At 38.2% G+C, this 23,578-nt stretch overlaps 2 protein-coding genes and 1 long non-coding RNA gene across 3 annotated transcripts; 2 read left to right on the top strand and 1 right to left on the bottom strand.

Moving 5' to 3' along the window:
• Positions 1-80: 80 nt before the first annotated feature.
• Positions 81-6,789, top strand: twnk (twinkle mtDNA helicase). The gene is made up of 6 exons (XM_079850694.1): positions 81-165; positions 683-2,070; positions 2,977-3,217; positions 3,402-3,509; positions 3,854-3,995; positions 5,745-6,789. The coding sequence occupies exons 2-6, from the start codon at positions 708-710 to the stop codon at positions 6,090-6,092; spliced, it is 2,202 nt and encodes a 733-aa protein (XP_079706820.1). The 5' UTR covers positions 81-165; positions 683-707; the 3' UTR covers positions 6,093-6,789.
• A 2,901-nt stretch (positions 6,790-9,690) lies between these two features.
• On the bottom strand, positions 9,691-17,327 carry LOC307146562. Its single transcript, XR_013819124.1, has 3 exons — positions 16,833-17,327; positions 10,711-10,946; positions 9,691-10,613 (listed from the first exon to the last, which is right to left on the bottom strand). It is a non-coding gene; the product is annotated as an uncharacterized lncRNA (long non-coding RNA).
• On the top strand, positions 10,557-23,316 carry LOC307146560 (uncharacterized protein). The gene is made up of 8 exons (XM_079850695.1): positions 10,557-10,896; positions 17,549-17,632; positions 17,925-18,013; positions 18,919-19,104; positions 19,422-19,559; positions 21,140-21,332; positions 22,212-22,542; positions 22,648-23,316. Exons 1-7 carry the CDS (start codon positions 10,653-10,655, stop codon positions 22,517-22,519), a joined length of 1,242 nt encoding a protein of 413 aa, XP_079706821.1. The 5' UTR covers positions 10,557-10,652; the 3' UTR covers positions 22,520-22,542; positions 22,648-23,316.
• The last annotated feature ends 262 nt before the right edge of the window (positions 23,317-23,578 follow it).

The raw sequence follows: 23,578 nt of genomic DNA, 5'->3' as shown, positions 1-23,578 counted from the left end.
AATTTATGTTTATTACGATTTAAAGCTACACAGTCTAATTCGCTTTTTCTTAACACACTACAACAAGAGTTTCATGTTTCACACGGAAGTATTTTGGAGCTCGGACCTCGTGTTCAGTGGGACATGCATACACATGATGCAGTTTGGCGCGCTTCATACAGTTTAGTAAGTTTATGTCAAATATTTACGGTATATGCGTTTCTTACACATATTTCCCGCCAAAGTTTCTCTTCACTAGCTTCATTACTTTTATAGATACACGTTTATAATAAATTGTTGAGTAATTACGTTAGGGGTCATGCATATACTGTATAGGCTACAGTTATTTTTGGTGACGCTTTATAATAACTTTAATTAATAAATCCGTTGCAAGCATTATAATAGTTCATGTGCATTCATATATGAAAATATATTTTCATGACATTTGCAACTATTTTAATGCACATCTACTAATGACCTGTTATACATGAATGGATTAATGATTGTTTATGATTGATATGTTATTGCTGTTATGCAGTAAATATTCATGATCTCATCTAATATATATCTTAATATACTGGAATTCACGGTTTAAATATTGAAATTATTTTATCACAGGAAAGTTTTTTTTTTCTTGTTCTGTTTCAGCCACATTTTTTAAACTGCATATTGTAATTGAGCAAATTGTCTATAATCAATGCAGGTCTGATGTTCTGAATTAACAGCAAATGTGGAGGAGCAGGTTTCTCAAGGGGGCTGGCTGTCTCTTGCAGGGGATGAGCTGTAGTCCCTGTAAATCCTCTCATCTTTCTCTCTGGAGATATCTATCTTTTTGCCAGCCCTGCCTCAATCCAGTCCTGCAGCACTCTTTTAGGGCGCCAACCTTGTATTGTTTTGCAAACCGGTTAAGACCGGCTGTTGCCTTATATTTCTGCAGAACGTTGAGAAAAGATGCAAAGTCTATAATCGATTTCCCTGTCCAGCCCCTCACAGTGACTGACATCAAACAGTATCTTCGTTCTAAAGATATCCCTTTCCATGATGGCTACAGCTGCTTACATGCTCCTAGTATTTTTCTGGAACCGGCCCCTGAGGGATCTGGAAGAGAAAACTACTCGCTGTTTATCGATAAAACCACCGGACAGTTTCTGTGTAAAGAGACTTTAGTGGAGGGGAGCTGGGAGGACCTCCAGGATTGCATTGAGGTGATGTTGAATGAGGGTCAGAAGTCCATCAGCCCTAATGTGCTGCTGGGGTTTCCTGAGAGCTTGGAGGAGCAAGAAGAAACAGAGATGGAGATGAAGGAGGTGCAACGAATTTGGAGCAGCTCCGTGCCATTTTCCGACCTCCTGGAAGAGGAAGTGCAGCTTGTTAAAGCCATGTTCCAGATCGGTAAACTCACCAATGCCACACTGAAGAAATTTGGGGTCAGGTTCTTCAAACCCACTAAGAGTCTGGTGTTCCCCTGGTTTAGTGGACGTGACTCGGGCCTCCGGGGTGTTAAATTGCTTTCTGCTGCCGTGAAAGATGATGGACGGGTGGTCTACACTGAAGCCACTGTACCAAAAGTCTCCAGCTACCACAACCTCTTCGGCCTGCCTTTGATGGGACGGAAAGACGGTGAGGTTGTGCTCACGGGACGTGAGGTGGACAGCATGGCAGTGAGTCAGGCTACCGGTCTTCCGTCTTTGGCCTTGCCGCGGGGTGTAAGCTGTCTGCCCCCGATCCTCCTGCCTTATCTGGAGCAATTCAAGAAAGTCACACTGTGGCTTGGGGGAGATATGCGCTCCTGGGAAGCCTCAAAAATATTCTCCAGGAAACTTGGACTGAAACGCTGCTCTCTGATCCGGCCTGGGGAGTTTCAGCCGTGCCCCAGTGAGGCTTTGGCCCAGGGCAAGAACTTGGTGCGAATTGTCAAGGCTTCCATCCCTGCTGCCCACAAGTCCATTGTGTCCTTCAAACAGCTACGGGAGGATGTGTACGGGGAACTGGCTAATGTGGAGCAGGTGGCTGGGATACAGTGGTCTCGATTCCTTGAGCTTAATCGAATCCTTAAAGGTCATCGCAAGGGGGAGCTGACGGTTTTTACAGGTACAGTCAACACAGGATTGCTATGTTTTGCTTAATTGCACTCTAACCATTTTCCTTCAGAGGTTTTTATTATTTATTAAATAATATAAATTTAAAATACTAATATTTATAATTATATATATATATACACTACTGTTCAAAAGTTTGGGGTCAGTAAGATTTTTAATGTTTTTAAAAGAAGTATCTTCTGCTCACCAAGGCTGCATTTATTTGATTAAATTCTAAATTATTTGAAATCTAAAGCTTTTGTAACATTAAACACTACCGTTCAAAAGTTTGGGGTCAGTAAGAATTTTAACTTTATTTTTGGGGGAAAGAAATAAAATAAATCAATACTTTTATTCATCAAGGATGAGTTAAACTGATCAAAAGTTACAGTAAAGACATTTATAATGTTAGAAAATATTCTATTCTAAATAAATGCTGTTCTTTTGAACTTTCTATTCATCAAAGAATTTTGAAAAAAAAATTGTACACAACTGTTTTCAACATTGATAATAATAATGAATGTTTCTTGAGCATCAAATCATCATATTAGAATGATTTCTGAAGGATCATGTGACACTGAAGACTGGAGTAATGATGCTGAAAATTCAGCTTTGATCACATGAATAAATTACAGTTTAAAATATATTCAAATAGAAAACAGTCATTTTAAATTGTCATAATATTTCACAATATTACTGTTTTTTTATTGTTTTTTTTATCAAATAAATGCAGCCTTGGTGAGAAGATACTTCTTTTAAAAACATTAAAAAATCTTACTGACCCCAAACTTTTGAACGGTAGTGTATATAAATATATATTTAATATTTATTTAATATAAATATAAAAATAAACAAAGTATAAATATGTGCATAAATATTATATAAACAATAATTATTTTGTGTATATTTGTATATGCAGGTCCCACGGGCAGTGGAAAGACCACCTTCATCAGTGAGTGCGCCCTAGATCTGTGCATGCAGGGTGTCAACACATTATGGGGCAGCTTTGAAATCAACAATGTGCGCCTGGCCAAAATTATGCTGACCCAGTTTGCCAAGCAAAGGCTGGAGGAGAACCTGGACCAATATGACATGTGGGCCGATAAGTTTGAGGATCTGCCTCTCTACTTTATGACTTTCCATGGACAGCAGAACATCAAGTAAATCATTGTCATTCTTTTATTAAAATTGAATACATAGTTTGATTGTAAATAGGTATTGTATTGCAAGTCATATGGATTTGCAATGTAGGCTCTTACATAGATTTTTATATTTCCCTTTTGCAGAGGACCAGCTTCTTCTCATGATATTTAAATATGAAATGCCATTTTTGTCCCTGTACAGGACTGTCTTGGATACCATGCAGCATGCCGTTTACCTGTATGACATCAGTCATGTGATCATTGACAACCTGCAGTTTATGATGGGCCAAGAGAACCTGTCTCTGGACAAGTGAGGCAACAATTTTAATATGCTATTTATTCAAGAGTTCCCATGGTCCTGAAAAAAATGGAAATATAGAGGAATTTCAAAAGTGTGATTACCATGGAAAAATCATAGAAATTAATGGAATCTTAAATAGTCATGGAAATTCTATAGTGCTCATTGCTTAGTTATCAAGTGTTTCTTCAGCTTGAATTTTTCTTTCTGACTCAGACTTCTATAAAATATATTTTTTTTTAAATCCTTACCAATTAATCAAATAATTACAATTGTCCCAAACGTGTGGGAAACTTTATTTATAATTAATATATGGATTACTAATGATAATGTACTCTTTAAAAAAAAAATCTCAGATTTGCAGTACAAGACCACATAATTGGAGCATTCAGGAAGTTTGCCACAAACAGCTGCTGTCACGTGACTTTAATTATCCACCCTCGGAAAGAAGAGGATGATAAAGAACTGCAGACAGCATCCATCTTTGGCACAGCCAAGGTTGGTAAATAAAGGCCATCTCTGCATGTTTATTCCTCTGCAACTTCAGTTAAGCTGTAAACTTGGTATCCAGATTTTAAATAGATAATTCTTTATTGTCATTGTACAATTTACATACACCGAAATTTTACATGCTTAGTTTCCATGTGTTGGAAACTTTATTCCTTCATCGAAGCAAGACCAGGAGACTTAGGTTGTATCTTTTAAGCAGAAGAGATTTATTCTTTCTGACTAAGGGAACGTTCTCTTACAATTTATATACATTTAGGGGCAGGAACCAAAACTTTGTGATGAGACAGGTTTAGGAACCTGTTCTAGACTGAGAGTGTTTCCAATCCTAATCCACTCAGCATATCTATTCAAATGCTGAGACTCGAGTACAGGACTGGCAGGACTCTCTTGCTAAAACACAAGCTCCAAGAGCCATTAAGAGTTTCAGTAAAACAGGACTGGCCGGAGTCTCTTGCTAGAAACTCTGATAATCATCATTTATACATAACCTTAACATGCTAAATTCAATGTAAACCTAAATTAAACATTTAATAAATTTGTAATACAACATCATGTATAATACATTTTTATGTAGTTAGCTCACTTAAAGGGATAGTTCACCCAAAAATGAAAATTAGCCCATGATTTACTCACCCTCAAGTTATCCTAGGTGTATATGACATTCTTCTTTCAGACGAATACAATCAGAATTATATAAAAAAATGTCCTGGCTCTTTCAAGCTTTATAATGGCAGTGAATGGCTGTATATTCCTATATAGTCCATTAAAGTGCATCCATCCATGATAAAAATGCTTCACACGGCTCTGGGGGTTAATAAAGGCCTTCTGTAGAGAAGCGATGTGTTCGTGTAATGAAAAATGTCCATATTTAAAACTTTATCGACTAAAATAACTAGCTTTCGGCAGACGGCCATACGCATCGATTTACGGCGAAAGAGTAACCCTTGACGCACAACGTAATGACGAACGCGGGAGTGCAAAGGATAGAGTAAAACAAAACACCAGCCACGAATTAGAAGTCTAAAATGAGAATTTTTAAAGAGAAATGTCGGTGGAGCTTGAGTTTGTTGCCCAGCTCTGTTTGTTTGAACCGCGAGAGGCATCAAAGCTTACGCTACTCCTACATCCTACGTCATACATGCGCCACGGGTTACTCTTTTAGCATAAGCCGACTTGCGTAGGCCGTCTGCCCGGAAGCTAGTTATTTTAGTCGATAAGGTTTTAAATATGGATATTTTTCTTACACGAACACATCGCTTCTCTACAGAAGGCCTTTATTAACCCCCAGAGCCGTGTGAAGCACTTTTATCATGGATGGATGCACTTTGATGGACTATACAGGAATATACAGCCATTCACTGCCATTATAAAGCTTGGAAGAGCCAGGACATTTTTTAATATAACTCTGAATGTCATATACACCTAGGATGACTTGAGGGTGAGTAAATCATGAGCTTATTTTCGTTTTTGGGTGAACTATCCCTTTAAGGACTTGTTTAGTAATATTTTACCAGAAAAGGTTTTTGTATTTTTATCATATGTAAATGTAAAACATCTTATATAATCTTAACTACTGTACTTTTCTTTTAGTTTGGTGTTTATTTTTATTGTATTTATGCAACCCTTGTATTTTTTGCCATGAAGATAGCCTCAGATGCTGATATGGCATTAAACCTATACTACTACTACAGTATAATAAAATCTACCAGGTCTAATGTATAGTTTTCCTCATATCAGGCCAGTCAGGAGGCAGATAACGTGCTCATCCTCCAGGAGAAGAAGTTGGTGACGTGTCCTGGCCGAAGGTCCCTTCAGGTGGCCAAGAACCGCTTTGATGGGGACGTGGGGATCTTTCCCTTAGAATTTAATAAAGCCTCGCTTACCTTCACTGCTCCTGTGAAAGGAAAGCAGAAACTTCATAAGGTGACAGTGGACAAGAATAACAGCACAGAGGAGATTGAACTCAAAGAAACAAGTGAGAAACCTGTCAAGTCTGCAAAAGCCAAGACCAAGACAGTTAAGGGCTCAGCAGCAGGAAAGGGTTCCACGAAGGGTTCCTCAGATGGAGAACGAAAAAATCTGTAGCTCAGAGAAATCATTGTTTGCATGAATTCAAATAAAATGTGTAATACATGAAAATGTAATGTTACGATGTTAACACACTTCATTGTTTGTTTATAGAGGTGGTTCTGGATGGATTGTTAGTATTTTTAGACCCCCTTAAATTTTATGCAATGTTTTATACATACAATGTTTTATATGCACCAAAATGAAACAAATTATTTTTGTTTAAAATTTGTTATTTGGTGGTTTAAAGAAGCAAAAAAGCACTTAAAATATAAGACAAGACCCATAAAGCTGCATTTGTAGGGATCCAGCCATACATTTCAATAATGTAAATCCATTTTATGTAATGTGAAACATGTAATAATGTGATCTATTTCTGTTTCATTGTCACACATAAGCTATTTAAAGAAGTCTGTGAAAACTGTAAATAAAGTGTTTTGTAGACAGTTCTGAAAGTTGAATCTTTATAAATCAGTGGTGGTTTAAAATGAGGTCCTCTAAGTCCTCATATTTAAAAAAAAAAAAAATAATAATCTAATATTATACTGATATCATGTTTTATGTGTATACGTTATGTGTGAATATTCCCAAACTATCTGACAATGCGATCTCTGGGTTATGCATTGTAATTTTTATTTAAAAGAAAACACGTCATATTAAAGAAAAAAATATTGATAAACATATATTTGGAATGGAATTAAATACGTACTTTGGGTGTCTTGTTCATTATATTTATTTTCATATAAAAGCAACAGAACTTAAATTACATCCAGTTTTTTTAGCAACACTGCACGAGCGTGAATCCCGCGATATCCATCTTTGATTTCACAGGTGTCAGATCCACTGCGAGAAGAGAGAACTGTCTGGCTTGCCTGCACTTTTTTCACTCCTCCTCTGCAGCCGCCTACTCTCGCATACATTTCAGGCGATGCAAGGCGCATCTCTAACAAGCCTAATGTCTAATAAGGGAAGAAGTCAGGGTGAAGTTCCACTCTCAGTAAACTTCTGGCTTCTGAACTGGTTGCAGTTCCACTCTGATTCCATATGAGGGCGCTCACAGGACAGGAGTGCAGAATGAATGGAGGTCTATGGCGCTATACCCCTCAAAATCCACTTTTCTCAGGATATAATTTTTTTGTCTAGTAATTTAAATGTTGTATTCGAAAGGAGATGCAAAGAAATTACACATTGCTGGGTGTTTGATTTTTTTTAGAGTCACTTATTTGCTTTAAAAAGTCTTTAAAAATGTAAATGACGTCATACACATCGTACGACCAGAGATACTGCTTTACGGCAATCCTTCAGTCGCTTTGGTGCTTTCGCGCTCTGCACTTTCTTTTCTCTCGAGGCATCGACAACACAGCTGACACAGGTAAATACACGTGCTAGAAGAGTTTTTGTTTGTTCGTTTCTGGTCCTGCTTCGGATGCCATCAAGCGGTATCTCTGGTCGTAATCAGTCCTTCACTGACCAATCAGCGTTCATTAGCAGAATGCTAGCGTGTTATGGGCAACAACAACTCAACCTGTAAGAAATCAAAAGGACATAAGTACTCGTTCATTCAACTTTCGACATATAACCCATGTTGAACTAGCAAAACCTACAATCAAATCTGAGATTTCTCAACGGCAATCGGGTGAAAGAGACAAATTTAGCCGTCTAGCCCCATAGACTCCCATTCATTTTGCACTCATGGGCGATCGCCCCCAGTGGAACTCTGGTGGAACTACAACCAACATTCGTTCCAATAGGACAGGGGTTCTCAAAGTCTACATTCAAAGGTCCAAATCTGAATTTTCATCAATGACAAAGGTCCGGAACTATTGGTAATTACAAAACTTGTTTTTAATAAACATGTATAACAAATCAACATTAATTTTATGAAAAAATAAGGTAATTTAAAGCATTATTTATTTTATAAAGGTATTTGTAAAGGTAAAAATGCACTGGAAAATTCGATTTAAGGGGGCAAATATTGTCCCTTACTTAAAGAGGTGTGAATGAAGAGTGGGGGTACGCAGAAGGATGTTAAAAGCCTCATGGGGTACATCTCTAAAAAGTCTGAGAACCACTGGGACTGGGTTAAGGAATAGAACAAAATAAACATCAACATCAAAGCACAATACACATAACTTACCAAGGGCAGAAAGTAGGCCTAATATTCAGAGGTCACTTACAAAGTTAGGTTAAAGACACAAACAAAGAGGGATTCAAACAAATAGCATATCAATAACAATGTAGAATTTACAGAATGTGAGCTGAAGAGTAATATTCAGATAAAAAAAATGTGTTTTTGAAGGAGAGAAGGGTGGATGTTTGACGGATGTCTTGAGGAAGAACATTCCACAACCTCGGAGCCACTAACGTTACGCTAAAAGACTCCCATTAACAGACTATTGAAACTGACTGAATATGACACAGCCCCACCTAAGATATTTTTCACCAGCTGCCACTGTCTCACAAGCAACTTATTTGATGATTCATATTAAGACTTTAGCTGTCATAGTTTTGCCATCCGTACCTCTGTATTTTGTGGATATTGCCGTTCAAAATGACCGTTTTTTGTTTCATAATGCCGTTTTATCATTTCCACTCTTCACAACTCCAAACTGTCTCGTTACAAATCAAACAGAATGGCTCCGTGCTGGATTGGGGCAAAATGAACGCATACCTCTCTTTCCAATCATCTTTGAAAACTGTATTTTCTTCGTCAACTTTACTTTTCCTGGACAATGACATCCTCCACACCCATTCAAATGCTGTGAAGTGTCGCGTTGCGCGGCTCGCGCCCGATTACGTCAATAGTATACGCTCACTGGATGTCATGGCAACTGAATCACGGAGGAAAACCTTAAATATCTCGCCTTCGCTTTAATTTCGGACCATCTCCAAAAAGACATAAAACACTAAACAAATGATTTTGACATGCGTTTATCAAAGTAGGAAATCCAGAATTTTAATCCCTTACACGCAATTACTGCTGTTGAAATACGAAATGGAGGCGGGTCCGGATTGAATTCCCTCCGGGTCCGGATCCGGACCGGAGTCCGGACTTTGAGAAGTGCTGCAATAGGACTTAATAGGGAGTGGGCAGGCTCTCCGTAGACGGGCTCTGGCCATATCGAGCTGACAGCGCATGTGTCGTATCTGCGTTAAGTAGTGACGTCACGTTTTTTGACGTCACGCGTCTTCAAAACGCATGCGCAAATTTGAAATAATACTTTAATAAAATGATTAAGCATTAAAATAACTAATACTGAAAGCAGCAAAAAGGTGTAGAGCGCATATCCATAGTTTTAACTATGCCTGACCTAAGGTAAACTTATAAGGAATTACAAAGTATATATATTGTGTAATATATGTATAGGCCTAGTATTTTAAAAGTTCTGTGACACTTCACTGTGTAAATTACAAAATTACTGTAAACATTAATGGCACCTTATATATTTATTATTTTAATCATTCCTCTGTAATAGTTCTTGTTTATTTTTGTGCATTATATAGGCTATTATAAAACGTTTATGCCAATAAAGTAGTTAAGTTAAACCAACTACATACAGTACGTTGTCAATCTCTGTATCCCATATTATGAAAAAAACTAAAAAAACGAACTCTTACCAGTGATAACTTTTATTTCAAAACAAAAATAATTTTGTAAAACAGATAAACTGTTTCTGGGGATTCACTTTTTATTTTGCCTACCTTTTGTCTTCTGCATTCTCCTTACCATTGTCTCCTGTTCTTCCCTCAGACTCGTCCCCCAGAAACAGTCCCACGGACCCAGCCCCAAACCCTATCTCTTAATAATGAATAAAGGCTGGTTTCTAAAGTACTTATTCCTGCCTCTGTATTAATGCTCATGGGTAGCCTAAATGGGTTCCATTCAGACCTTAACATTAAGTATTTTACTGTTATGTGTCAACAAGATTCAACAAGACATTTTCACCTGGCTATACCCAATGTTTAGACCTGTTGTGGTATTTATGCAAATGAGCATATACGTAATTAGATTATGCACCGTTTGTCCATGTTAACAAACAATTTCAAAAAACTTGTAATACATTTTTTGTTTGTCTTGATGTAAGTAAGCAACTCAATAATTTTCATGGTGATATCTAAAGGTTAAAAATTTTACCCTATTCACATGAGAAAAAAAAATGCATAGGCCTAGGTGTATGAATAGGCTATACTGTATTTGGGTCTTTTTCAAAACTTTCCCCTAATGGGATTCTTCGGGGCTTTTTTTTTCCTTACTCAGGACATATTGAGGATACAAAATCAGTTGAGTTTGCTTCTGTTGCATTTTGTTAAACTTTTTTTCATAAAATGACTGGACTACTATGGTAATCTATAAAAATGATGTTGGCGGGAAGAGACGTGCAACCCCGCTGCAGGTGAGGCCCCGCCTCGATCGACGTCATCACTTTGCCCCAACCAATGAGAAGCATTGTGGTGCCCAGGTGCACCCCGCCCAAATTTGCAGGCTGCAGGCAGGTGCTTCTCACAACTTTTAGTTCACGAGTTATTGAACGCGGAAGTCTGCGAATATAAAACCAACTTTAAGTCAAACAAGAAGACATGAGCTCCAAAACACTGACGCTTCCAGCTCGTTTAATCCGTCATTGCTTACACAAACCTCGTCGAGTTGTTTGCGTGGATCCGGTGCGGCTGTACGGGTCTCCGCAGGCGGCTACGGGATCAGCTGTTCGCACGGTGGACCTCCGCAGCGACTCCGCCACCAAACCCGGAGCAGCCATGCGCCGAGCCATGGCCCAGGCTGAGTTCGGAGACGATCTGTTCGGAGAAGACCCTACGGTCAATGGTTGGTTAGATATTGACAGTCACTGTTGTGTGTGCTTCTGTTGTGACAATCTAAGAGGGTTTAATTGGGATTCATCAGTTAAAAGCATAAAAACAGATGTTATAGACGTCACATAGCTCTCACATGGTGTGTTTACTCTTACCCGCTGTTTCTGTAATGGCCACGAGAGGGCCCTCATATCAGTTAAACACTTACATTTTTTTTATTATTATTTTTTATGTTCGATTAACAATAACATAAGAACATTGCCAAGGGAATACATAAAGATAAACACAAAATAAAATAAAATATAATACATAATTTCTACATAATTGACAAATACATCTTACAACAAATTTAGAATAGTTTCAAACAAAAATCGAAAAGTTATATAAAAAAATATAATCAAAACGTTAGTTGATAAACAACTTGACAAGGACACAGACATTATTCATGAATAATGAATAAATATGATCTGCATCTTTTGTTAAATAAGAACTACTTTTCTTCCGATTAGCTCTCGTGAGCTAATATCAGATTACATAGCATTACATTACAAGGTGTTAAAGGGTAACTAAACCCTAAACCAACTTTTTTTTAGTTAATGATCTGTAAGAATGGGGCTTTATTAGTGCTGTTCATTGATTCGAGTAACTTTTTTGACATTTGGGTATAAAGTGTTTTAATTCTACAATATATGGTGTAAAAACGTCTTGAGTGCTACCTTCTTCAGGTTGAACGGTGGCTACTGCAGTTGAATTTTCCTATTGGATGTTTGCGGTACTGCCTGACGTGGAACCTGGTGAACAGGTTCACCACGCCCTCCCTTGGTACGAGCTACCACGCCCTCCCTTGGTACGAGCTACCATGCAAAAGGTGTGTTCGACATCGGCTGCTGCTGGATGTAACCAGAGAATGTCTAATAAGGCGAGAAGTTTCACTCTCAGTAAACTTCCGGCTTCTGAACTGATTGCAGTTCCACTCTGATTCCATATGAGGGCGCTCACAGGACGAGTGCAGAATGAATGGAGGTCTATGGCGCTATACCCCTCAAAATCCACTTTTCTCAGGATATCATTTTTTGTCTAGTAATTTGATTGTTGTATTCGAAAGGAGATGCAAAGAAATTACACATTGCTGGGTGTTCGATTTTTTAGTAGGGCTGTAATCAACCAAAGAAAATCTCGGTCGACTAAAGTCCAGACAATTTCGACTAAAAATGACGTTAGGGAAAAAAAAACGTTACATTAATTAGCTGCGTACTGTGCGCAGTAATTTGTAGCCTTGTTGTCCGCCTAAATGAATTATAAATAAACATAAAAAACTAGTAGGTTATTTGCAGTATATCAAATCGTTTTTGACCTAATTATTTTGCACTGAAATTAGTCTGACACACGAGTCTGTCGGCTCTGGCAGCGTTGCTTCACGTGCACCTGCGCAATATCAATATCAACTATGTTGTCAACTAGTGATATCACAAGAACTTTTTAGGAATATGCAACATAATTTAGACAATTGTTTTTGTCATATGTATTATAATAACTGACAGACACTATCGTTTCAGCCGCTCTGAGCTCAACTTCGCGGCTGAGACACGATTCGAATAGACTAACGTTATTAACTTAAAGCTTTTACTCTTAAACACAAAAGGCACGTCCACTTTAATAAAATAATAATATTTATTAAACAAACCAGATCAAGTAATAATATTCAGCAAACCTTCTAGTAGCCTACTTTCTTCAATCTGTCTCTCTTCTCCAGTGGCTTGGGCTAATCCAAAAGACGTGAAAACAAGGGGGGTGTTCTGAAGACAGACTGTTACCTGTGAAACAGCGGTGCTCTGAAAACACCCCCATTAGCAATTAGTGCTTTCCACCTGATGAACGCAGCAAAACTGATGAAATGAACGCGGCAAAACTGATTAAATGAACGCGGCAAAACTGATTAAATGAATGCGGCAAAACTAATGAAATGAACGCGGCAAAAAATCGACCAATCAGAATTTTGGTCGAGCCAGAACGTATCAACCAAATAATCGACTAATCGACTGGGAGATTACAGCCCTATTTTTTAGAGTCACTTATTTGCTTCAAAAAGTATTTTAAAGTGTCAATGACGTCATACACATCGTACGACCAGAGATACTGCTTTACGGCAATCCTTCAGTCGCTTTGGTGCTTTCGCGCTCTGCACTTTCTTTTCTCTCTAGGCATCGACAACACAGCTGACACAGGTAAATACACGTGCTAGACGAGTGTTTTGTTTGTTTTTTTCTGGTCCTGCTTCGGATGCCACGATGCCATCAAGCGGTATCTCTGGTCGTAATCAGTCCTTCACTGACCAATCAGCGTTCAATAGCAGAATGCTAGCGTGTTATGGGCAACAACAACTCAACCTGTAAGAAATCGAAAGGACATAAGTACTCGTTCATTCAACTTTCGACATATAACCCATGTTGAACTAGCAAAACCTACAATCAAATCTGAGATTTCTCAACGGCAATCGGGTGAAAGAGACAAATTTAGCCGTCTAGCCCCATAGACTCCCATTCATTTTGCACTCATGGGCGATCGCCCCCAGTGGAACTCTGGTGGAACTACAACCAAAATTCGGTACAACAGGACTTAATAGGGAGTGAGCAGGCTCTCCGTAGACGGGCTCTGATGTAACCGATCGGCGAGAGTAGCCGCGTGCAGGCGGGGAGGAGCTGCAAACGGAGACGTGAAGTCGGACACTTTCTGGTTCCCGTAGTGACCGCTCACGTGGTGTTTGCATACTTTACTACAGCTGAAGTGAAAAATGCAATATTTGCCAAATAATACGCAGATGTTTCAGAGACATTTTCATTCGATACTTTATGTACTACTTCATACAGCGGCTGTTTGAACAAGAATAAAGTTCAACATAAGCTACTATCAGTGAAGTGGAGTCTACGTTTTTTAATCAGTTTTAATTTGATAAACATGACACAATATACCACTGCAACTACATGAAAGAGTGTTACTGTTATAAAAAAAAACTGATTTGTGAGCTTTAGAGGAACTAAAGGTGTTCGAATAAACACGAAACACACGTGATCGTTGTCATGCGGTGAATCCGGCCAATCGTGGAACAGCTGTGTCGTCATCAGCCCTCGTGCAGCCGCTCTGTCTTATTTTTCTTTGCAAACAAAAACAAAGTCTTGCGTTTCACACTATTTTTAAGACCCCTGGCATTAATAGACATTAAAGACATAAAACAATATCAGGTATAACCTGAAAGCTGGAAAAATACACAATATTCTCTCTAAACACTTAGTTAGAAAGTTGTTATAAACTCTGCAATAGAAGAAGAAAAAAAAACCCTAGCAAAAGGCATGTAGGTAAATTCTGTATACATATTATGATAAATCTACCCCAAAAATAAAGTCATGCCTTTGATGAAAACATTTAAAGACATTTTTCTCCAAGTAGGCTATATAAGAGCCGTTAACCTTACAATGAACTGATTTTTAAATTATAGCTACAAGAGCCACCGGTAACTTTAATTGGTTACCTAGCAGAAATTGTTTGATACAAAAAGGAAATAGGCTAACATTCTGTCTTTTTATCTTGTGCTTTTTATCTGTACCCTTCATTTTTTCGTTCTATCCACCTTTTCTGAAGTCCTAACCAGAAGATGATATTCAGCATTGAGAGCATTGTGTCTATTGAATACAAAAAGGCCTATATATCCATCTACATATGACCCATATTCATGTCATCCAATCAGTAGAAAGTTGCTACCATTTATACAACTCATAGTAGGTTCTAGCAGCTTTACAACAGGGGTATTGTGTAAATTATTCACACTAGCAAATTTAGCAAAAGTAGAAAATAAATACGTAGATAACCTTGGGTGACTTTGTAAATACAGTAGGTAAACCCTTTGAAAATACTTTTTTTTATTTTTGTTTGTGAATTAGATCATTTTATTTTATAGATTATTATTTTTATTTTATTTTTTTAAATCATATTTTTGTTGTTGTTTAACACTTACTGTAGAACTTGCACCCAGTGTTGGGAAAGTTCACTTTCTACATGAACTAGTTCAAAGTTCAAATTTTAAAATGAACTAGTTCAGTTCATACTCAAAATTTTGAACTAAGTTCACAGTTCCAAAAATGAACTAGTTCATAGTCCTTTTTTTCCATGTTGCTGCGAGATATTATTTTTCAAAATGATTGCCACAGCCCATATAGAACCACAGACAATTATTTTATCAGTTTTAACACTGAAGATATGCGTCAGATTTTTCCCATCCTCACCGACCTTGTCATAAAACTCGTTTAAATGATCATACGACGCCTCCTTGCTGCTTTTTGTTTTCATTTGTAACGTAAGTGATTAGTCGTTCATGAACGATCCATTAATTGCGTCTGTCACGTGACAAATGAACGAAAGACTCGGAAGGTAAAGTAATTATTTACGTTCCCTGTAAACGATTTTTGACTGCATTATTAATGATTTCTTAATTCAAAATATGATCAAGATTGCGTAGGTGGATGTGTTCTGGGAATTTGCCAGTTAATAGTATAACATTTAAAGCCCCTTAAATGAACGAAATGACTCGGAAAAAAGATGTGTTCATTTTGATGAACGAGATCGAACAAGAGAGTCAGTAGACACTGGTGGCTGGTGTTGCCAGATTGGGTGTTTTTTTTTCCGCTACACAAAATCCAGGGGGGAGTTAGATCCAGATCCAACTCCTCCCACCTTACATATACCTAAACTTACCCATCTCCACCCTTATAACTGGATCCAACTCCGCCCCCTGGATCTCGTGTACTGCAGTGAGGTGCTACTGGGTTTTCGCCTGGAAGGCTCTATAGAAATCTGGCACTCAATTGAACGAAGTTAAACTGAGAGAGCGTGGCATTCACAGCCACCAGAATGAACGAGTTCACATTAACGTTCATCAGGCAGTAATACAGTACGTTCAGTTCACGTTCGCCCAAAATATGAACGAGTTCATGAACTATCGTTTAGTGAACGCGTTCAGGCACTGATTGCACCTGTCACGGAGCACACCGTTTTCTTTCTCCAGGACTCCATCTTTTTTCTCTAGGGTTTCGACTTTGTCTGTTGCTTCTTTTATTTGTTTCCACATATATTCCATAGAGTCAGTGACACTTTTTATGGAGCAAGTAGCCTATTATCTTTAACTGTCGCCTCCAACGACTGCAACCTCCTCAATGACTCTTCTTGCATTTTTTTTCAACCCTCTCCATTACTAGGCTTGTTTGAGTTGAGCAAAATCTGCGCAGAACCGATCACCGGTGATCACCGCGAGATGCATGCCGGTTAGAAATGTGTCCGACTGCGGTCCGCCTGGCTCTGATGTCATGCTGACGTATGTCAAAACACTCTCGCGAGCGCAAGGCGCACCTGTCGGATTCTGCAGTCGCGCGCAGTTGCTCTCCACCGACTGCGCTGATCAAAAGCATGATGGGAAACGACTTGCTGACGACACAGCTTTATGTTCATTGGTTTAAACAACCGTGATGTATTGATCTCTTTTAAAATGTTTGGTTTTAAAATTTTTGTTTTTATGTGTATAAATTATGAGTGAATATTCCTTTCTGACAGTGTGATATGGGTTATGTGATTTCATTGTATATAATAATAACCTATATAATATAATAACTATATAATATTTATATATAATATCTATATAATAACCTTATAGAATATAAACATGTATTAAAGTAAAAATAATTGATAAACACGTATTTTGAATAGAATTAAATAACAGGTACTTTGGGTGTCTTGTTCAATATATTTATTTTCATATAAAAGCAACAGAACTTAAATTACGTCCAGTTTATTAGCAACACTGTAGCACGAGCGTAAATCCCGCGATATCAGCCTTTGATCTCAAGGCAAGGCGCATCTCAAACAAGCCTATTATTAGCAGAACAGAATTGGGCACAGACTGACCTTCATTGTCATCAATTGTTTTGCTTCTCTTGGCGGCTGGCAGCATCGGCGCGTTTGGCAATGGTAGCGCCGAGTCCGAGCTCGCCCTCTGGCAAAGTTACCTCCATCTCGCCTTCTTCGACCTGCGGGGCCTTCTTGGCGTATGAGTGCATAATGCTGCTAATATCTTCCTCTTTGTCCATTTTTCAAGAATATGAGGGTCAACCGAGGGCTACTGGCCGAGTAAAAGAAGTAACAGTCCGTTTGTAAAGTTAGCCGTTAGGTTATCAGAGAGTGGTTTGCGTTAGCCACTAACTTCAGACTTTTTAAAAAGCCGAAAAAGTAAGGAAACACGTAGATAAATATCTTCTTCAAGAAATCTCCGAGTTGTCAAGTATTAGGATAGCATTTGAAAGCCCTCAATTCGTGTTAATTGTTCAAAAAAACGAGGTTTGCTACTTCATATTGCAGAGCGACAACAGAGTGATGTTGCATCGACGCCATCTCGCCGTCCCCACCTATTGTTTAACTAATGACCTCGACGTCACAGCGCTGTCGTCATTTGTTTAGCTCGCCTCTGTATATAAACTGGACACAGCGATCCCATTGGATTCAACGGTAGTGTTTACATGTGCAATGCAAAACAGTTGTTTACATATGTTCATGCATTAGGACATTTTTAGATCAGCATACTTTTATACATTGTATACATTGTATTTTTCCCATTCTTTCTATAGAACTGGAGAAAATAGCTGCTGATATGTTTGGCATGGAAGCGGCTCTATATGTCCCCACAGGAACGATGAGTAACCTGATTGCAGGTGAGATTGCAGGATAGTGCCCAGGGCTATTAATAAAACTTGTTTACAATTGTCACTTGGTAAAAGCTTATAGGTAAAATTCACACATATTTTGCAGTGGCTGTGGTCGGCGTCACTGCCTAAAAGCCGCCTCTGGCTATTCAATTCTGATATTTGAAAATGATACTGATTTGTGCTTTAGCTCACAGAAATAGCTCACTATTCAAGGAATTGTATTCTTTTTAGTGACCAGATGCTGCAGTAATGTACACATATGTTGCCCTCATGTTTTTTTTCCTTCTTTCTCTCTCAGTTATGGTTCACTGCAGAGAGCGGGATGATGAGATGATAGTTGGTGATCTCTCTCATATTCATGTTTATGAGCAAGGAGGAAGTGCACAGGTATGAACCAATGGGGGATATATTTGTATTCTTTTTCTCAGGATTGTATTTAATATTCTTGCAATCCTATGCCAATTTAAATTGAATTAAGTAATGCATGACAGCTGTGTGATTTATGTAACATATTCATAAAGAGTCTGCTATTTTATTCCAAAAGGTTAAATGTTATTTCTACCACAGAATGCTATTAAACACAATGATAATTTGAGATGTGGTGGAAATTATCATTATGATTTAGAAAGAAAAAAATGATATGATGCATGTACACTACCATTCAAAAGTTTGTGATCAGCAAGATTGTTTACTGAAACAATGTTTACTCTTATGTTAAAACCATGTTAAAATATGAGTATCAAATATGATACATAATAATTTTGAGGAACATTTATTTGTGCATCTATCTATCTATCTATCTATCTATCATCATTGTATTGCATTGCATATGTTTTGCCGCCCACAATAAAAACTTAAGAGCTTTGATCATAAAACTAAGCATTCAAGTAAAATCTTACCAATACATATTATTGGGAGATATAGAGGGACAAAGAATATAATTTCATCTTATTTTTTGTCCATATAAATATCATATATAAAATTATAATTTAAATGTCATTCTATATGAGCCATACAAAATATTATTAAATATAATACTCAACAAAAAAACGAATGCATTTTTTTGTAGATTTTTTTGTCTAACGGTTCAATAAACTTCCATTTAAAAAAAAAAAGAATAGATTTTTCTGACTACTATTTCATATGCCAGGATTTAATTAACTAGTCAGGGTATGAAAATTGTGTTTTAAGAGAGCTTTTTTATTTATTTATTTTTAAAAAGTGCCCATAGTTGAAAAAACATCCGTGTACCACATTAGCAGATAAAAAATGTGTTTTTTTTTTGTTCACAGCTAGCAGGCGTCCATTCTGCAACCGTCACCACCCTTGGCGATGGCACCTTTGACCTAGACCAGCTGATCTCCAAGATCCGTCATGGTTACCCTAACCAACACTACCCACGCTCCCGCCTGGTTTGTGTGGAAAACACGCACAATATTCAGGGAGGGCGTGTCCTCCCACTCTCCTTCCTGCAGGAGGTTAGATATTATTTAAACTTAAGATCATTAAACATGTGAGAGAGAGAGAGAGAGAGAGAGAGAGAGAGAGAGAGAGAGAGAGAGAGAGAATATGTTGAGGCAGCCAGACACCTGGGGCTGAACTCTGAACAATAGGACACAATCGCTCCATTTAGTAAATGAGTGATTAAACAAAGACTGATTTATTCAGCACTCTAGCACGAACAGGTTCTGCTTTAGATTTGACAAATGAGGCACATCCACATATTACACCTTTGTTCATTGATTAAATTGCATTGCTCTGAATTTATGTCTATACCTGTGTCTCTTGCTCAAAGCTTCACTCCGTAGCTGATAAGTTTGGTTTGGCTGTCCATATGGATGGAGCGAGGCTGATGAATGCAGCTGTGGCTCTTGCCGTCCAGCCGTCTGTTATACTGCAGCATTGCCACTCTGTCAGTGTGTGTCTGAACAAGGTAAGCAATCACAGGTTTAGGGTCCACTTTAGTGTAATATATAATATTTCTGTTATTCTTGCATGGCTCTTTTTATATAGGCTATATGTAACCATGAAGTTCAGATAGTTGTTCTGGTTCATTCAGTTCTGCTACATGAAATGTACTCAATATAAGTCTAATATTAAGGTAATTATATATTAATAGGAGGGATGTTAATATATTATTTGATTTAGTAAAATTTATTCTTAAAAAATGATCTGTGCTCCTCGCAAGATTTCTGATAGAGGAGTGAAAAGAATAATCAGAAGAGTTGTCCAAGAGCCAAGGATCACTTGTGGAGAGCTTCAAAAAGACCTGCAGATAGCAGGTACTGTGTTCTCAAAGAAAACAGTAAGTAATGCACTCCACCTCCATGGCCTGTATGCACACTCACCACGCAAGACTCCATTACTGAAAAAAAAGCATGTTGAAGCTCATTTAAAGTTTGCTGCACAACATTTGGAAAAGCCAGTGAAATACTGGGAGAATATAGTGTGGTCACATGAGAGCAAAATTGAACTGTTTGGATGCCATAATACACACCATATTTGGAGGAGAAATGGCAGTGCACATTACCCTAAAAACACCATACAACTTGGTGTTGGCTCTTGGACAACTCTTCTGATTATTCTTTTCACTCCTCTATCAGAAAACTTGCGAGGAGCACTGGTCGAGGCAAATTTATAGTGAAATTATTGTCTTTCCACTTCCGTATTATGGCCCCAACAGTGCTCACTGGACCATTCAGAAGCTTAGAATGGCGCCTATAACCAATGGCATCATTATGTGTTGGAACAATTAGGTTGCGAAGGTCTTGAGACAGCTCTTTGCTTTTACCCATCATGAGATGTGTCTTGTGTGACACCTTGGCAATGAGACCTTTTTGTAGGCCATCATTTGGGACTGAACCAGCTGTTATTAATTTCCACTGACAGGGGGCTGGATTGCTTTTTAATTATTGTAAGTTTTCAGCAGTTGTCTTGGCTTTCCATGCCTTTTTGCGCCTCCCTTTCTTCATGTGTTCAATACTTTTTCCCTGTGTCATTTCACATTATTACACATAACTTAATTTCTGAACTTATTTTTGTTTGTTTCTTTGTATGTATGGCTTACTTGGGTTGTTACCAACATCTGGTGAAAATTTCATGTCAATAGCACCTTTGGAAATATATTTGCTGAGAAAAATGATGACGTGTTCAATACTTATTTCCCCCGCTGTATATAAATGCTACTAAAATAACAGCTTCAGGGAAGAACATAAAATTAAAGTATATGAACCTTTTAGGCGAGTTTAAAAAAAACAACCTTTTTAACACTAAACGTTCTGTGTGAATGACCCTCAGCATATTAAATGTGTTAAGGTGGATGCTATTTGTAAATTTGCACCCATTTAATACAATAATTATATCTGAACTGCACTGCATACGTTTTCTTTCATAGATTCTCTTTTGTTTTCTCTATCCCTAATTCCCTATCTATTAAATTTCATGCAAAGAGCTGGAAATCTCACACAATGCAGAAACAAAAAGGCTCATTGGATCTGACTTGCTCTTTGGCAGGGACTCGGGGCACCTGTGGGCACCATGCTAGGTGGGTCAAAAGATTTCATACAGAGAGCAGTGCGTGCCCGCAAGGTACTTGGTGGAGGAATGCTCCAAATGAGTGTCTTGGCAGCAGCTGGTAAGATTGCCCTGTCAGACATGATTGGCAGACTGGAGGAGGACCACAGGAACGCCAGACGCTTTGCTCAAGGTGACAGAACCCCATAGATTTCCTTGAACCCTCAGCATGACACTACACAAGCACTGTACACATGATGCTTTACTACAATAGTTAGCTTGAGCGTGAATAGCTTTCATGAAATATTCTTAGAACATAATTATTATAAAAGAATCAGAAGGAATATATTAGGCATATAAAATACTCTTACTCGCAGTAGCTGAAATTAGTTAATGGCACCACCGTTTTGTATGTCATCTAATTATGCTCATTCTCATTTGGCAATAATGCATACTAAACCTGTCTGACTGAAAAATCTGACACTAAAAGCATAAAAAAATTCAGAACTGAAGAGGTTAGGATAAATAAATAAAAATTCACTGGAATATTTCACTCAAAACTAAAAGTCATGTTCATGTTCCTCGTGTTCTTAGAAACCCATTTAAAGTTCTTTCTTTCTGGGTAGACAAAAGGTGTATTTTTCTGCTTTTTTCAGTAGTCATTTCAGAGGGCTCAAGCTCCAAAAGGCAAAAAAGATTGTTTTCATTATTTATTATTAAATCGGACAGATTCGGCCCTTGAGTTCTGCTCACTGACTCAATGAATGCAGCCGTTACAATTAAAATTACATCAGTGAATAATGACTTAAGTGGTGGTTTGTTCTTCACACAAAGTGACTGTATGACTCCAGAAGTCTTGGAATATAGTGCACGAGTCATATGGACAACACACATGACACTTTTATGCTGCTGTTGTGCTTGAACATTTCAGTCCCCATTCAGCGTCTTGAAAAGAGCTATTTAAAATTGTTTTATCATTTCTCCTTTTGGGTTCAATGGAACAGGTCCAGTTTAAATATCCTGAGTTAAAAATACAGAGTCTAATGCAACGTCTCTCACCTTCTCTTACCAGCACTGATAAAGTGTGACCCTTCTCTGTACCGGGTGGATCTGACCACTGTGGAAAGCAACATTTTGAGGTTCTGTCTGCGGGACCGCCAGATGAGCCCAGCGGAGTTCTGCGAACGGATGGCAGGTGTAGATGAAGAAGAGGTGAAGGCTCTGGGACAAGGGGTCCGGGTTCTGATGTTCCCCCATGTCGGGGACACAGTCAGGGCTGTGTGGCATCTGGACATCAGCGAGGAAGACACTCAGCTGGCTATACAGAAGGCTCAGTTTGTGGCCCAACAGCACAAGCTCAAGTCTGTCAGGGCAGCATGAGAACACCCCTTGACCAATCAGAGGTGCCTTTACACCAGTCTTTTGGACCTTTCAAAAACTGTAAAACTGAAAAAACAAGCATTACTATTGTTACGTAAATCTATTGTGTTTCTATTCGTTATTCCTAGATGGTGATCAATGGTTGCCCATAAGAGATGTGACGTCACGACGTTAAAATCAGAACTGACGTTCCACCAATCCACAGGCGTTCTGCTGGTTTAAAAGGCCCAGTGACCAAGAGCGAGGGAGATCAGTGCCAGATCTCAGCCAAGTTGTTTGTTGAAACCATGGTCATGATCATGATCACGTTTACAATTGTTTATGATTATATTTTTGCTTTTGCTTTTACAGGGGTTCAGAGATTAACATTCCTTTGGGGGTTTGTTAGTATTGCTGCCGATGGGATACACTGTTAGAACACTAGAAGTTCGAGGTGCGTGTGATCTATGCGTGCGTGTTCCATCTTTAAAGACCACGGTAGTGAGAATTGTTTTATGTTATTTAGTTGGAGAGTGATCGCCACGCATTGTATTTATTGTTTTTTATTTAGTCAGCATAGTTTATTTAAGGCGCCGTTTACACTGAAAATTACGGGTTTTGTTTCTGCATTTTTCTTTTGGTTGGTAGTTTTAGAGGTTTGGGTAAAATAGTTATGGGAATTATGTTTTGATTATTTCATTGATTTGGCGACACTCTTGTTTTCTTACTGTACGTTTTCCTTTTACATTTTATAATTTTTTCATGTTTTGTAACGTCATTCATAACTTTTCAAAGTAAACGTTTTCAACGTAACTCTGATATTCCTGGTTGTTTCTGCTACTTGCACACATGGCAACAGTATCTCACACAAGTGTTGCGCAATCATCCCGTTTACATCTTAAACACGTAACACTATATTAACTTTTTTGCACTCCAGTGTGACAGCCAAGATTTACCCACTCAATTATAGCACACACACAAACACACACACTTAATTGTTTGTCACAATAAACTATTGTGATTGACATTTGAATCTTGTTTAACTGCACACTCTATGAGCACCAGAAGCAGTTTAAAGGG

Source organism: Squalius cephalus (assembly GCF_949319135.1).
Source record: "Squalius cephalus genome assembly, chromosome: 19".
NCBI lineage: Eukaryota > Metazoa > Chordata > Actinopteri > Cypriniformes > Leuciscidae > Squalius > Squalius cephalus.
The sequence above is the reverse complement of the archived record's forward strand: the minus strand, read 5'-3'. Positions and strand labels throughout refer to the sequence as shown.

Coding starts and splice junctions, on each gene's coding strand:
- twnk (XM_079850694.1), top strand. CDS start 708: ATGTGGAGGAGCAGGTTTCTCAAGGGGGCTGGCTGTCTCTTGCAGGGG. Junction 3,218..3,401: donor CATGGACAGCAGAACATCAA/GTAAATCATTGT, acceptor GTCCCTGTACAG/GACTGTCTTGGATACCATGC. Junction 3,996..5,744: donor CCATCTTTGGCACAGCCAAG/GTTGGTAAATAA, acceptor TCCTCATATCAG/GCCAGTCAGGAGGCAGATAA.
- LOC307146560 (XM_079850695.1), top strand. CDS start 10,653: ATGAGCTCCAAAACACTGACGCTTCCAGCTCGTTTAATCCGTCATTGC. Junction 10,897..17,548: donor AGAAGACCCTACGGTCAATG/GTTGGTTAGATA, acceptor TTCTTTCTATAG/AACTGGAGAAAATAGCTGCT. Junction 17,633..17,924: donor GATGAGTAACCTGATTGCAG/GTGAGATTGCAG, acceptor TTTCTCTCTCAG/TTATGGTTCACTGCAGAGAG.